This window comes from Salmo trutta, chromosome 16 (assembly GCF_901001165.1).
Source record: "Salmo trutta chromosome 16, fSalTru1.1, whole genome shotgun sequence".
NCBI classification, from domain to species: domain Eukaryota; kingdom Metazoa; phylum Chordata; class Actinopteri; order Salmoniformes; family Salmonidae; genus Salmo; species Salmo trutta.
The window spans coordinates 23,480,543-23,497,339 of record NC_042972.1 but is presented as its reverse complement, the minus strand read 5'-3'; the positions used below and the strand labels follow the sequence as shown (position 1 = coordinate 23,497,339).

Genomic DNA, 16,797 nt, shown 5'->3' with positions numbered 1-16,797 from the left:
GCTGCCACCACTATTGTTCACGGTAGGGATGGTGCCAGGTTTGCTCCAGGTGTGACTCTTGACATTCAGAACAGAGTTCAATCTTGGTTTCATCAGACCAGAGCATCTTGTTTCTGTGGTCTGAAAGTCTTTAGGCGGGCTGTCATGTGAAACTCCAAGCGGGCTGTCATGTGCCTTTTACTGAGGAGTGGCTTCCGTCTTTCTACTCTAACATAAAGGCCTGATTTGTGGTGTGCTGGAGAGATTGTACCTTTTCTCCACAGAGGAACAACATCAGCTTTTCCTCGTGTTTTTTTCTTTCTGTATAACAAAAAATCTACAATGAAGTTGTTTTCCCCAATTTGTGGGCGGGGTTGAAGGGAAATCCTTCATGTGATGTGAATATCGACTCTGAGTATACATACGTAGGATCTTAGTTAGAGCCAGTTTGCTACAACCGGATATTCAACATTAACATTAACATTAAAATGTGTAACACATCCATGGCCACATTTTGAGGTAACAATAACTTTAAATGTCTTCTTATGCAATCATATAAAGCGTGCATGTTCAAGATAGCATGCATAGGACAACGCAGGTCTGTGGACATCTTCACAAATGCTGTAATAATCTGCACAGAATCTCGAATGTCTTGGAACACTTGCACCATGTACTTTTAATGTATTCTCATCTGAAATCCCGTTCATTTGGTTGTGCTATTAGGAAGCACAGGGATAACACTTCAGTCTGATGAATAAATAAGCAAAATATCTGACATTGTATTCCCATTTGAACTTTCAACCATTTTTAAATGGTCTAAAGCACAGTGATAGACATTTGGGTGACAACTAAACCAAAATCAGACATTGTTTTCCACTGGAATTTGGTTATGCTTTTGGATGGTTGAAAGCATAGTGATAACACATTGGAAATTCAACTAACTCTTGTTCGTGGAATGAATGACAATTCCAGGGAAAATTCTGTGGTGAGATTCCTGTGTTTCTTCTCATTATTGCATAATCGAAACAGCACAAGTTCTGCTTTGTGTGGGTTCAATGTCAGCTTAATCAGCAAGCATGTGTGGAAAAATAAACTGCCATTTGCCAAACTGTCACACAATATTCACAACCATTCTCAAGGCAGTGGGAATCCTTGCTGCAAAGATTTATTGCTGAAAATGATGTTTGTGAAAAAGTAGACAGCAGAGTAGAGAGAGGCATGTCTTTACAAGAGCTCTAGAACTAGAAGAGGAGGAGTCCCTTTATTTAGGTTATCTCATTGTAATGGAATGTTCTTACTCTGATGGTTGAGTGAGACAGGATAAGTCAACAGAGGAGAGATGATTCAGATTGGGTACTTTTCTGTTCAGAAGCAACTGCCAAGTTCCAAAGCCCTTTAATTATATGACTAAATGGGATTTTAGGACAAGAATTATTACCTTTTTTTCACACACAATAGTAAGGAGATGTTTAAGACAATTAACTTTTCTGTTAGGAACATCTGCAGAGAATGACCAAAGCCCTCTAATATATATGTTTGAATCATTCTTGAGAAATACTTATGGAGGATGTTCATTTCAGTTCCCTTGTTGTCATGCAAAGATGACACACACCTGTCACCAACCCCGCCCACCTCCACCCCACGCCTCTGTTCTACTGTAGGGCTGCCACTTGACTATAAAGCCAACAACTCCAGAGGAACGCATAACACTGTCAATCTCTTTTTTAACAGGGACCATGTTATGGACTATACTTTTAACGGTCAGTGGTCTGCTCGCTCTCATCATGCTTTACTCTTCCCGCTCAAGGTAATTGTTCTTCATATTTCTGGAACATTTGGAGTGCAAAACAAAACATTGTAAATAATTTAGGTTATTTGAGTTCAAATAAGGATAGCCTACAATATTTCAAGGATGAAGTCAGTGTAATTTGATACAGTTGAAGTCGGAAGTTTACATACACATTAGCCAAATACATTTAAACTCAGTTTTTCACAATTCCTGACATTTAATCCTAGTAACAATTCCCTGTCTTAGGTCAGTTAGGATCAACACTTTATTTTAAGAATGTGAAATGTCAGAATAATAGTAGAGAGAATGATTTATTTCAGCTTTTATTTCTTTCATCACATTCCCAGTGGGTCAGAAGTTTACATGCACTCAATTAGTATTTGATAGCATTGCCTATAAATGGGGTCAAACGTTTCGGGTAGCCTTCCACAAGCTTCCCACAATAAGTTGGGTGAATTTTGGCCCATTCCTCCTGACAGAGCTGGTGTAACTGAGTCAGGTTTGTAGGCCTCCTTGCTCGCACGTGCTTTTTCAGTTCTGCCCACAAATGTTCTGTGGGATTGAGGTCAGGGCTTTGTGATGGCCACTCCAATACCTTGACTTTGTTGTCCTTAAGCCATTTTGCCACAACGTTGGAAGTATGCTTTGGGTCATTGTCCATGTGGAAGACCCATTTGCAACCAAGCTTTAACTTCCTGACTGATGTCTTGAGATGTTGCTTCAATATATCCGCATCATTTTCCTCGCTCATGATGCCATCTATTTTGTGAAGTGCACCAGTCCCTCGTGCATCAAAACACCCCCACAATATGATGCTGCCACCCCTGTGCTTCACGGTTGGGATGGTGTTCTTCGGCTTGCAAGCCTCACCCTTTTTCCTCCAAACATAACGATGGTCATTATGGCCAAACAGTTTTATTTTTGTTTCATCAGACCAGAGGACATTTCTCCAAAAAGTATGATCTTCGCCCCCATGTGCAGTTGCAAACCTTAGTCTGGCTTTTTTATGGTGGTTTTGGAGCAGTGGCTTCTTCCTTGCTGAGCGGCCTTTCAGGTTATGTCGATATAGGACTCGTTTTACTGTGGATATAGATACTTTTGTACCTGTTTCCTCCAGCATCTTCACAAGGTCCTTTGCTGTTGTTCTGGGATTGATTTGCACTTTCGCACCAAAGTACGTTCATCTCTAGGAGACAGAACGCGTCTCCTTCCTGAGCGGTATGACGGTTATGTACTATTGTTTGTACAGATGAACGTGGTACCTTCAGGCGTTTGGAAATTGCTCCCAAGGATGAATCAGACTTGTGGAGGTCTACAATTTGTTTTCTGAGGTCTTGGTTGATTTATTTAGATTTTCCCATGATGTCAAGCAAAGAGACACTGAGTTTGAAGGTCGGCCTTGAAATACATCCACAGGTACACCTCCAATTGACTCGAATGATGTCAAGTAGTCTATCAAAAGCTCCTAAAACCATGAAATCATTTTCTGGAATTTTCCAAGCTGTTAAAAGGCACAGTCAACTAAGTGTATGTAAACTTCTGACCCACTGGAATTGTGATACAGTAAATTATAAGTGAAATAATCGCATAAGTGAAACAATTGTTGGAAAAATGACATGCGTCATGCACAAAGTAGATGTCCTAGCTGATTTGCCAAAACTATAGTTTGTTAACAAGAAGTTTGTGGAGTGGTTGAAAAATGAGTTTTAATGACTCCAACCTTGTGTATGTAAACTTCCGACTTCAACTGTATATTTAAGTTATATTGTAAACGTGTTCTCTTTCTAATATTGAACATTGTTGTGAAAACCGTAACCAATGTCTAACATTTTGTTTACTTCCTCAGTTACAAAGAGATTGACTTTCTACACAGAAATCAATTCATGAAAAGAATGTCAGGGTTATAAATGTCTCACTGAATATACAACATTGTTGAACATGCAGCATAGACAATTAGACCATGATTATATGGTTAGCCAAAACCCATTGTTAACCCTATTTCATATGTCTACATTGCAGTACTATTGTTAGTATTTTTTTTGTATTTATTTGGATCTCTATAAGCTGTTGCTCATGCAGCAGCTACTCTTCCTGGAGTCCACACAAAACATAACATGATACAGCTCAAGGAGAGCCCAAGAACAGCTCAAGGAGAGCCCACACATTCAACTACTTTAGGGCATCTCCCGAACTGTAGCTCTGAAACCAGTTGGTTTTGTGTGGGAGGTGAAGTGTTAGTCTTGGTTGGCAACTGTATGTCTGTTTCTCCCAGAAAGAAAAATGAGCCACCATTAGTCAAAGGCTTTATTCCATGGCTGGGTCATGCCCTGGAGTTTGGAAAAGATGCTGCAAAGTTCCTAACACGGATGAAACAAAAACATGGTGACATTTTTACGGTAGGATTCGCTATACATTTTTGTGTACAGGTACCTGTTTACCTCGTCAATCTTCAACACTTTCTTTATGTCTTTGCTAGTGATATAGAAAGGGTTGCTGTGAACCTGTAGAAGTTATTTGACTTTCAAACGCTTCTTTCATCTTTATGTCATCTAGTGCTATGTGCATCTCCAATTCACATTGCTTTTGCTTTCACAAACAATACTATTGTAATGTGTAATGTGACTCTGACAGTCGTGCATAGACAATGCCATGACTTTAACATTTGAAATAATGTCTTCCAGGTGCGTGTTTGTGGTCATTACATCACTGTACTGCTGGACCCTAACTCCTATGACGCGGTCCTCGATGACACAGCCTCTCTGGACTTCAGTCGCTACGCCCAGGTCCTGAAGCAGAGGATCTTCAACCTGAGACTACCCAATCACAACCCAGACACAGAGAGGGCCTGGATGGAACAGTAGGTGTTCTAGACCTGTATGCACATCACACCTGACCTCACACCTATCCACACACACATGACCTCACACCTGACCTCACACCTATCCACACACACATGACTTCACACCTGACCTCACACCTATCCACACACATGACCTCACACCTATCCACACACACATGACCTCACACCTGAACTCACACCTATCTACACACACACATGACCTCACACCTGAACTCACACCCATCCACACCCACATGACCTCCCACCTGAACTCACACCTATCCACACACACACATGACCTCCCACCTGAACTCACACCTATCCACACCCACATGACCTCACACCTGAACTCACACCTATCCACACACACACGACCTCACACCTGAACTCACACCTATCCACACACACATGACCTCATACTTGAACTCACACCTATCCACACACACACATGACCTCACACCTGAACTCACACCTATCCACACCCACATGACCCCACACCTGAACTCACACCTATCCCCACACACACATGACCTCACACCCGTCCTCACACCTGAACTCACACCTATCCACACACACATGACCTCACACCTATCCACACACACTTGACCTCACACCTGACCTCACAACTATCCACACATACATGACCTCACACTTGACCTCACACCTATCCACACACACATGACCTCACACCTGACCTCACACCTGACCTCACACCTATCCACATATACATGACCTCACACTTGACCTCACACCTATCCACACACATGACCTCACACCTTAACTCACATCTGACCTCACACCTATCCACACACACCTGACCTCACACCGTAATGTACAGTTCACTGACAAGGACAATAGTTTATATTCTATTTTCTTATATTGTAACTAATAAGAAATTCTTCTCCACCAGAAGACTACATGCACATTCATCTAATTCCCTCTGTGTTAACATGCTGTAGCAATAATCTGTCCTCTACATCATATCCCTGTCCAGGCACTTCCAGGGCCCCAGCCTGGCCAGACTGAGCAGCCGCATGCACCTCCACCTCCAGACCCTGCTAAGGGAAGAGGAGAGGAGCTGTAGCCCAGCAGAGTGGAGGCAGGACGGACTCTTCAGCCTCTGTTACAGCCTGCTCTTCAGGTGAAAACCAGAACTAAATTCTGTCTCTGCTGGCCAGCTACTGTACATGTGTTAATAGTCATCCTGCTCTTCAGGTAACATCAGACATTTTTCAGAGTCACTGGCCTGGGGGTTAATTTAGGGTCAAATTAGAGTATCATGCTTGGACCAAATTGCATAACTCTTACACAGAAGAGTTAAGACCTACTCTTACACAAGAGTTACACTTATTTCTGTCCTTATAGGGCTGGGTATCTCACACTGTTTGGTACAGAGAAAAGCAACAACGTCACTGAACTCGCTGCTGTCTACAAAGAGTTCCGCAAGTTTGATGGTCTTCTCACAAAACTGGCTCGTTCAACCCTTAAGCAAGGTACATAATCCAGAGTTTAATCTAATATACAATATGTAGTCGTACATTACTCATATGTATACAGTATTTATCTATTCATAAACACCAGTTGTTTCTCTGTACCTGTCTCTCTGTCTGCCTGTCTTTCTATGTAGCTGTCTTTGTTTTCCTGTCTCTCTGTCTGCCTGTCATCTCTGTGTACCTGTCTCTTTTTACCTGTCTCTCTGTCTGACGGTCTCTCTGCGTAGCTGTCTCTGTTTGCCTGTCTCTCTGTGTGCCTGTCTTTCTGTGTACTTGTCTGTTTACCTGTGTCTCTGTCTGCCTGTCTCTCTGTGTACCTGTCTCTGTTTACATCTCTCTGCCTGCCTGTCTCTCTGTGTACATATCTCTGTTTATCTGTTTCTCTGTCTGCCTGTCTCTCTGTCTGCCTGTCTCTCTGTGTGTGATCTGGCCTCTCTAATCTGTGTCTCTCTCTCTATGTTGATAGAGGAGAAGAGGACAGCAAGCCTGTCCCAGGAGCGACTGTGGGAGCTGCTGTCCCCAGCCTGGCTGAGCAGAGGAAAGGGGTCAGAGAGCATAGATCATGGGTTAAACAGCAGCTCCTGGCAGCAGAGTTACCTCAGGCATCTACAGAGGGAAGGAGTGGACACAGAGATGCAGAGACGAGCCATGCTGCTTCAGCTCTGGGCCACCCAGGTGACAGAAGACAGAACAGACTAATCCTTTCACACAATGTTCTGGCACACCCCGATGACCAAATACACCTTCTCTTCCTGTGCCTTCTTTGCTACTAGTGGCCCTGGCATGAATGAGTTCACAGGATTTTTCTCTCCCAATGACTCATAACGTCCATGTCAGCACAGTTGACTCATGATGCCATTATGTGAGAAGTAATAAATGTGAAAAAAGTTTCCATTAATGTGTTTCCATGGCACCTGTTTGGAGTTATGTGTTGTCTTAGACAATGGGTCCACACATTCCAGAACAGCACAGATCCCAGCCCTCTGTGGAAAAAAGAAGAGTTGGCAGGACACCCAAACCAACCTGTCTAATTTCAAACAGAAATGGACAAATGTGCCAGAATACATCTGAGGCATCAGAATGTGTTCTCAAAATGAGATCAAGCATTAGGCCTAGTGTGCAAATTGAAGGACAATTTAGAGGTATCATCTGTAAATGTTGATGTCAAAATCCAATATAGATCACATCAATGAAGTTGTCTCCAACTCTATATTCATGAGCTCCAGAGGTGGTTTAATAACAGGTTCCTTGTGGCTTCCTTCCTCAAACCAGATGGGAGAGCTAGTCTGTCTGTCTGTCTGTCTGTCTGTCTGTCTGTCTGTCTGTCTGTCTGTCTGTCTGTCTGTCTGTCTGTCTGTCTGTCTGTCTGTCTGTCTGTCTGTCTGTCTGTCTGTCTGTCTGTCTGTCTGTCTGTCTGTCTGTCTGTCTGTCTGTCTCACCATCAGTTTCAGAGCAGCAAAGACGCACAGGTGCAATTTGTACCAGGCCCTCTCTGCTCCCTCTGGCACTTTGGCTGCTCTGTTCAGCCTGGAGCACTGGAGCCCTAGTCGGCCTACTCAGACCAGGGGAGCGCTAGAGAGTGCTTGGCCAAGACGGTACCTCTGCCTCTCGGGACCTTGAATCTCTGGCCAGGCTGGGATAGGAGAGGGCAGCTTGTCCCTTAGCATCAGTGTATCCTGCTTATTGATGTTTGTTCTGCTGGGAATCTGGCCCAGTCACAGTTAGACAGTGCCAGGAAGAGGAGCACCACTGAAACATATTACAACTGAGGGTGAGGAGAAGGTAGTGCGTTGTAGTTTCTGTCATGACCAGTCACACAGAGCAGAGGTAGGCTTCCTCAGTGTAAAATACAATACTGACTGAATGTCAGTCTCTTCCATCGCAGATGCTTCGTCACATGCTTTACACCCAACATGCTCTCATGTTGATACAAAATATAAAAATGTATTGCAACATAGTTATGAGAGCTTTATGTTTATGGCTCTGTATGTGTTGTTGAGGATTGGGGTGGAGGCTGTTCCACAGCCCAGTGAATCTCTGAGCCAGTGTCATACTCAGTCCATCACACACTTGACTGCTCCCCTGCTGTCAACACAACTACACCAGTACACAAATACACACTCAGAAGAGTTGAGGAGGAGACAAAGTGTCTTACTGTGTACACCAGTGAATTTTCAATTGGAATTCCAAGTTGTTGAATCTTAATTTATTCTTGATTTGCAGGAAAACACTAAAGTGTCAGTAAAAACATGCAGCATATTCATTGACTATTTATACTGTAAGACTCCTACTGTTCCCCCTAAAGTAAACTGAGATGAAGCCTTCCAGTTTGTGTAGCCTAGTGTTCATCATATGGGATCTGTGATGGGACAGGCCAGTGAGTCACCCAGAGAGCCATTGGACCTGGTCTTTGCCTTGCATTAGCCCTGGCTGTCATTGGATCAGTGAAGACCTGACCTGTGAGAGGAAATGGTGAAGAGAGAGGCTCCCTGAACCGACAGCAATTATCGTCTGACTGTTCAGACAGACTTCTCAGCCCTCTGTAGACTCTGACCGCCCGGTCTACACAGACCTGACAGCTCTAAAGGCTCCTCGCAGCCCCTCAGATCAGAACACTTCTACAGTACACTACCGCAGTACCATGATGTAAGGAAGGATTAAAACTGAGAATAAAAGACTGAAAAAAAGGGGGGAAAAGAGAACATCCATTTATAGATTTCTCTAAACACACTTCCATTTTCTCCTTGAGGCTTCTGGCAGTGTGTTCAAGCAGTACAGTATATGTACTCTGATTTGTCTGATTTGTCTAACCTTCTAACAGTATAACAGTCTAACAGTATAACTGCAACATCATGCTTGGTAGTGGGTTCACTGTCTTTGATGGGCTCAGAGTAAGTGCTGTGTTGGATATGTCTAACCTTAGAGTTATGCTCTGTAATACACCTGCTGTTTCTGAACTGACTCTGAGTCTATGTTGTGTTTTATTCCAGGGTAACGCTGGGCCTGCTGCCTTCTGGCTGTTGGGCTTCCTGCTCACCAACCCTGAGGCCATGAGAGCAGTGAAGGAGGAGCTCAGAGGCCTGGCTCTGCAGGAGGACGGCTCCCTACAGCACCACCTTCTGGACACACTGGAGCACCACAGCACACCTGTTTTTGGTAAGAGCCCCAGGCAACCTCTATTATTCACTCGCTGTCCCTTCCACCTCAGAGCTCTCAGGGCTCTCTGCCTAGCTCTGCCAGCCAGCCAAAGACATGCTGTAAAATATTGAACTGGAGCTCTGAACTGGGGGGGGGATAACCAGTGAGAAAATGAAAGAGATTCAGAGAGCTGAATAAGTAAAGATGGATGAATATGTTTTTAGCAGTGGTTTAATGAAGTTAAAATATGTGATATTATCCTCTTCTTATGTATCCACAGCTTTCCAGAAGGGAATACCTCTAGTGTTATGATTAAGTAGCCTGGTGCCAGGTCTGTTTGTGCTATAGCTAAATCATATGGTCATTGTCTACCACTGGAGTTGGCTTTACATTATAAACCAATCTGGGCCAAAGGTAATGATTATGATCCCCTTCACTCCCACACACTCCCAACCCACTCTCATCATGTGTATGATACCTTTCCCCAATCATAGACAGTGTTCTGAGCGAGACCCTGCGTCTGACTGCTGCTGCCCTCATCAACAGAGAGGTGATCCAGAACACGACCCTTCGTCTGGCCAGTGGACAGGAGTACCACCTCAGACAGGGGGACAGGGTATGTCTGTTCCCCTTCCTCAGCCCGCAGATGGACCCTCAGATACACCACGACCCACAGGTAATACAGCACAATACTATTACCTGACAAACACCCAGTTGGTTTTGAAATAATGTCATAATAATCTAAGCACTGGAAGCATACCAGTATACAGATGTATTTTACATTACTATTCAGTCTAATCCACCATCTGCTAATACAATGAATCTAATACAATGACTCTGCGTGACAGTGTCTTTAACCTTAACCTCCACCTTACTTAGTTATTCCAGTCTATTGACTACTAGGTGGATCAGAGAGTCCTTCATTTCAAAATACCTTTGAATTATTACCTAGTGAGATGGCAGTAGCCAGCCGAGCGTGTCTACACAGTGTGTATGTATGCGTACGTGCGCGTGTGAGTGTGTGTGTGTGTATATGAGTGTGTGTGTGTGTGTGTGTGTGTGTGTGTGTGTGTGTGTGTGTGTGTGTGTGTGTGTGTGTGTGTGTGTGTGTGTGTGTGTGTGTGCCCGTGCGTACTTGTGGGGTGAGGATGATGCAGCATCACTGCACCACTCACTGTCCTGTAGCACCTCTGTGTCATCACAGCACTGTCCTGTAGCACCTCTGTGTCATCACAGCACTGTACCACTCACTGTTCTGTAGCACCTCTGTGTCATCACAGCACTGTACCACTCACTGTTCTGTAGCACCTCTGTGTCATCACAGCACTGTCCTGTAGCACCTCTGTGTCATCACAGCACTGCACCACTCACTGTTCTGTAGCACCTCTGTGTCATCACAGCACTGTTCTGTAGCACCTCTGTGTCATCACAGCACTGTACCACTCACTGTTCTGTAGCACCTCTGTGTCATCACAGCACTGTACCACTCACTGTTCTGTAGCACCTCTGTGTCATCACAGCACTGCACCACTCACTGTTCTGTAGCACCTCTGTGTCATCACAGCACTGTTCTGTAGCACCTCTGTGTCATCACAGCACTGTACCACTCACTGTTCTGTAGCACCTCTGTGTCATCACAGCACTGCACCACTCAATGTTCTGTAGCACCTCTGTGTCATCACAGCACTGTACCACTCACTGTTCTGTGGCACCTCTGTGTCATCACAGCACTGTACCACTCACTGTTCTGTAGCACCTCTGTGTCATCACAGCACTGTCCTGTAGCACCTCTGTGTCATCACAGCACTGCACCACTCACTGTCCTGTAGCACCTCTGTGTCATCACAGCACTGCACCACTCACTGTTCTGTAGCACCTCTGTGTCATCACAGCACTGTACCACTCACTGTTCTGTAGCACCTCTGTGTCATCATCAAATTAACTTGTCTTTTCTTCTCTCTGCTTTACAGACATTTCAATATGACCGCTTCCTAAACGCAGACGGGACAGAGAAGAAGAAGTTCTATAAAGATGGGGAGAGACTGAAATATTACACCATGCCATGGGGTGCAGACAAGAACATGTGTGTTGGGAGACACTTTGCAGTCAGTGGCATCAAACAGTGAGTATAATATGACATTCTCTACCTGTTGTTATTGACAGTGACCATAGGAGTTGGCAAGACAGCACAATCAGATCCGGAGGCAGGTTACCTCACACTAAGCTTAGTACTTCCTAACCACTCCACGTTTGTTATGCTATTGCATAACGTTTTTAAGATGGATGTTTCCCTAATGAAGGAGTTCATTAGTAAGGTATTAATGATTCATGAGGCATTTACAACCACATCAAGATCGCTACCTTAGGCTATGTAGCTGTAGTGTGTAGTGCTGTATAAAACAACTAAGCAAATCCACTTCTCAGGATCTGTTCTTTATTTATATTAATCATTCTGTCTGCTTAGCTGTCAAATGTTTGGTACAGATGTAGGATCTTAATTTGATCACTCTGTTGTAGGAAAATGTACCTGCAATCCAGGAATTTCTTTACTTGTAGTGTTTTTGAGGTTAAAAAAGGATTCTGAAGTTTGTCATTTTGCAATTTCAGACTTGTTTTTCCCTTGAGAAAAAAATTATCAATCCATACAAATGTCCATTAATTATAATCAGCATAATAATTGTTGTCCTGTTGCTGTAGGATTATTTTCCTGTAGCAAACTGACTCAAATTAAGATCCTACACCTGTATCTCTATAGAGTTTAAATTTGTCATAAATTATTGAAATGGCCATTAACGGCTGTGAGTGCTATAGTTAATGCTGTATCGATGTGTAGTTGTATAGGGGTCCTCAAAGACAATCATAAACTGCTGATGAGTGTGCCTTTCTGTGGCAGATATTAGTAGTTTAAATGTCAAATCCTACTAATCCACAGTGAGAGTAAGAGGCAGGTGGTAGAACAGCTGTAGACATACAGTATGGGGTCGCAATTTCTAGGCTTTACCATATGTGAGATATGCAAATATTGAATTACATGGCAGACTGCATTCAGATTACATTCTATCTACAACTGTGTACTCAAAGATACATTCAAGTCTGAATCTTTTCTCACCTCATGCTTCTCTCCCCTCTCTGTGACTGTCAGGTTTGCGTTCATGGTCCTCTCCCGGCTAGACCTGGAGCTGTGTGACCCGACTGCCACCGTTCCTCCGGTCAACCCCAGTCGATATGGATTCGGGATGCTCCAGCCCGATGGAGACCTGGAGGTCCACTACAGACTCAAGACTCTGCACTAGGTCATGACCCCTGACCCCACACACCATCCTGATTTTAGCATTAAAAGACTCCAAAAAACGGCCAATCATTTCAGGTCCAGTACCATCGTTGGGCCGCGGGTGTGAAAGATTCAGCAGACTGCTGGCATTACACATCTGGCTAAAAGACTACTGTAGCTCTACTGGAGTCACTTTGACACCTTCTGGAAACAGAAGATACTCTACAGGAATGACGGAGTCCATCCAAATCATCTTGGCTCCTGGACTCTGTCCATGCATTTCAAGGCTGTGTTGAAACAATGACTTTTCCTACCGTTGTGACAATGAGTCGTCATAATGCTGTATCAAATATACATGATCCTAGGGGCATTGGCAAACACAATGTAAGTAATTTAATTGATGTACCCCTAATTGCACCAAATAATTCTGTTTATCCTACAGCTATTGCATGCAGTAATCATGAGCCTACGAACCAGAGTTACACTATTAGCACTGAGGCGGTGTCCCCTAGAAGGAAGACCACTTTGTGCAGCTCACCCTGCACCATCAGCTACAATGTAAATAACATGAGTAAGTCTACTTCTGATAAGCTTCACAGTAAAGCATTACAAACAATCAAGCAACCCAGAAAATTGCTAAAAATAGCCCATATTAACATATGTAGCCTAAGAAACAAGGTCCATGAAGTCAACTTGCTTGTAACAGACATTCATATTCTGACTATCTCTGAAACTCACTTTGATGTGAGTAGCAATACATGGTTATAACATCTACCAAAAATACAGAAATGCCAACGGAGGCAGTGTTGCGGTCTATATTCAGAACCACATTCCTGTAAAGCTTAGAGACGATCTAATGTTAAATACTGTTGAAGTAATATGGCTACAGGTTCATCTCCCTCACCTAAATCCCATTCTTGTGGGAAGCTGCTATAGATCACCAAGTGCTAACTGTCAGTATCTGGATAATATGTGTGAAATGCTTGATAATGTATGTGATATGAACAGGGAGGTATATGTTCTGGGTGATTTTAAATATTGAATGGCTATTATCAAGCTGCCCGCTCAAGAAAAACCTTCAAACTGTAACCAGTGCCTGCAACCTGGATCAGGTTGTCAGTCAACCTACCAGGGTAGTTACAAACAGCACAGGAATTTAATCATCAACATGTATTGATCACATCTTTACTAATGCTACAGAAATGTGCTTTAAAGCAGTATCCAAATCCATAGGATGTAGTGATCAAAATATAATAGCCATATCTAGGAAAACCAAAGTTCCAAAGGTTGGGCCTAATATTGTGTATAAGAGGTCATGCAATAAGTTTTGTAGTGATTCATATGTTGATGATGTAAATAATATTTTCTGGTCTGTGGTCTGTAATGATGAGCAACCAGAAGCTGCACTTGACACATTTATGAAATTGCTTATTCCAGTTACTAATAAGCACGCACCCATTAAGAAAATGACTGTAAAAACTGTTAAATCCCCTTGGATTGATGAGGAATTGAAAAATTGTATGGTTGAGAGGGATGAGGCAAAAGGTATGGCAAATAAATCTGGCAGCCCAACTGATTGGCAAACATACTGCAAATGAAGAAATTGTCACACCTTGATCTGTTTCACCTGTCTTTGTGATTTTCTCCACCCCCCTCCAGGTGTCACCCTTCTTCCCCATTATCCCCTGTGTATTTATACCTGTGTTCTCTGTTTGTCTGTTGCCAGTTAGTTTTGTTTGTAGAACCTACCAGCGTTTGTTTCCCTGCTCCTGCCTGTTTCCTGTTTTCTAGTCCTTCCCGGTTTTGACCGGTCTGCCCGCCCTGACCCTGAGACTGCCTGCCGTTTTGTACCTTACCCCACCGTTCTGGATTATTGACCCCTGCCTGCCTTGACCTGTTGTTCACCTGTGCCTGTGGTTGTAATAAACTCTTGTTACTTCTACACTGTCTGCATCTGGGTCTTACCTAAACGTGATAGAAGTTGTGACTAAACTAAATAAAAATAAACTATACAATGAAACAAAGATCAATTATATAAATATTTATAGTATTAAGCTTTGGAGCACCTTAAATTACATTTTGGGGAAAAAAGCCAACTCGGCTCCATCATTCATTGAATCAGATGGCTCATTCATCACAAAGCCCACTGATATTGCCAACTACTTTATTACTTTTTCATTGGCAAGATAAGCAAACTTAGGGTTGACATGCCAGCAACAAATGCTGACACCACGCATTCAAGTATATCGGACCAAATTATGAAAGACAAGAATTTAACTTTTTAATTCCGTAAAGTCACTGCGGAGAGGTGAAACTATTATTGTTGTCTATCAACAACCACCGGGGTCTGTCAATCTGGATGGAAAATGACTGAGGATAATAGCAGATGATATTGCCACTCCTATTTGCCTCATCTTCAATTTAAACCTACTAGAAAGTGTGTGCCCTCAGGCATGGAGGGAAGTGTAAGTCATTCCGCTACCCAAGAATAGTAAAGCCCCCTTTACTGGCTCAAATAGCCAACAAGTCAGCCTGTTACCAACCCTTAGTAAATCTCTGGAAAAAATGGTGTTTGACCCGATACAATGCTATTTCACAGTAAACAAATTGATAACAGACTTTCAGCACGCTTACAGGGAAGGACACTCAACAAGCACAGCACTTACACAAATGACTGATGATTGGCTGAGAGAAATTAATGATACAATTATTGTTGGGGCTGTCTTGTTAGACTTCAGTGCAGCTTTGACATTATCAATCATACAGTAGTCTGCTGCTGGATAAACTTATGTGTAATGCCTTTACACCCCCTGCTATAATGTGGAGAAAAAGTCACTTGTCTAACAGAACACAAAGGGTGTTCTTTAATGGAAGCCTCTCAAACACAATCCAGGTAGAATCAGGAATTCCCCGGGGTAGATATTTAGGCTACTCCTTGCTTTTTAAAATTTTTAGTAACGACATGCCACTGACTTTGAGTAAAGCCAGAGTGTCTATGTATGCGGATGACTCAACACTATACACGTCAGCTACTACAGCGACGGCCACGGAAAAGGATAATACAGTGCCACCGATGCTGCCCGCTAACAAGGACTGCGGCCCCCCCTCCCTCTCTTTTACCGTGGCTGATGTGAGTAAGACATTTAAACGTGTTAACCTTGCAAGGCTGCCGGCCCAGACGGCATCCCAAGCCGCATCCTCAGAGCATGCACAAACCAGCTGGCTGGTGTTTACGGACATATTTAATCGCTCCCTATCCCAGTCTGCTGTCCCCACATGCTTCAAGATGGCCACCATTGTTTCTGTACCCAAGAAAGCAAAGGTAACTGAACTAAATGACTATCGCCCCTTAGCACTCACTTCTGTCATCATGAAGTGCTTTGAGAGACTAGTCAAGGATCATGTCACCCCACCTTACCTGCCACCCTAGACTCACTTCAGTTTGCGTACCGCCCCAACAGGTCCACAGACGATGCAATTGCCACCACACTGCACACTGCCCTATCCCATCTGGACAAGAGGAATACATATGTAAGAATGCTGTTCATTGACTGCAGCTCAGCATGCAACACGATAGTACGCTCCAAGCTCATCATTAAGCTGGAGGCCTTGGGTCTCAACCCCGCCCTGTGCAATTGGGTCCTAGACTTTCTGACAGGCTGCCCCCAGGTGGTGAAGATAGGAAACAACATCTCCACTTCGCTGACCCTCAACACTGAGGCCTCACATGGGTATGTTCTCAGCCCCCTCCTGTTCTCCCTGTTCACCCATGACTGAGTGACCATGCACGCCTCCAACTCAATCATCAAGTTTGCAGACGACACAACAGTGGTAGGCTTGATTACCAGCAACGACGAGACAGCCTACAGGGAGGAGGGGAGGGCCCTCGGAGCGTGGTGTCAGGAAAACAACCTCTCACTCAACGTCAACAGAACAAAGAAAATGATTGTGGACTTCAGGAAACAGCAGAGGAGCACCCCCCTATCCACATCGAAGGGACAGTAGTGGAGAAGGTGGAACGTTTTAAATTCCACAAGCAATCACTAACTCAGAGAGACTGCTGCCTACATAGAGACTCACTAGTCCCTTTAAACAATGCCACTTTAATAATGTTTTCATATCTTACATTACTTATCTCATATGTATATACTGCATCTTATACCATCTATTGCATCTTGCCTATGACACTCGGCCATCTGTCACAACTTCCGCCGAAGTTGGTTCCTCTCCTTGTTTGGGCGGCGGTCAGCGGTCGACGTCACCAGTCTTCTAGCCATCGCCGATCCAC

At 43.7% G+C, this 16,797-nt stretch overlaps 1 protein-coding gene across 2 annotated transcripts; it reads left to right on the top strand.

Annotated features, from left to right (window-relative positions):
• Nucleotides 1–1,645: 1,645 nt before the first annotated feature.
• Nucleotides 1,646–14,451, top strand: LOC115150334 (prostacyclin synthase). 2 transcript variants are annotated; one of them, XM_029693519.1, is made up of 10 exons: nt 1,646–1,786; nt 4,041–4,164; nt 4,450–4,625; nt 5,602–5,748; nt 5,973–6,100; nt 6,567–6,775; nt 9,091–9,256; nt 9,733–9,914; nt 11,209–11,360; nt 12,381–12,859. In XM_029693519.1, the coding sequence occupies exons 1-10, from the start codon at nt 1,716–1,718 to the stop codon at nt 12,529–12,531; spliced, it is 1,506 nt and encodes a 501-aa protein (XP_029549379.1). In that variant the 5' UTR covers nt 1,646–1,715; the 3' UTR covers nt 12,532–12,859. The 2 variants fall into 2 exon arrangements, 1 of the variants encoding a protein (XP_029549379.1); XR_003867094.1 differs by lacking the exon at nt 1,646–1,786 and adding an exon at nt 14,301–14,451 and having other exon boundaries at nt 3,472–4,164; nt 12,381–13,080.
• Nucleotides 14,452–16,797: the final 2,346 nt, after the last annotated feature.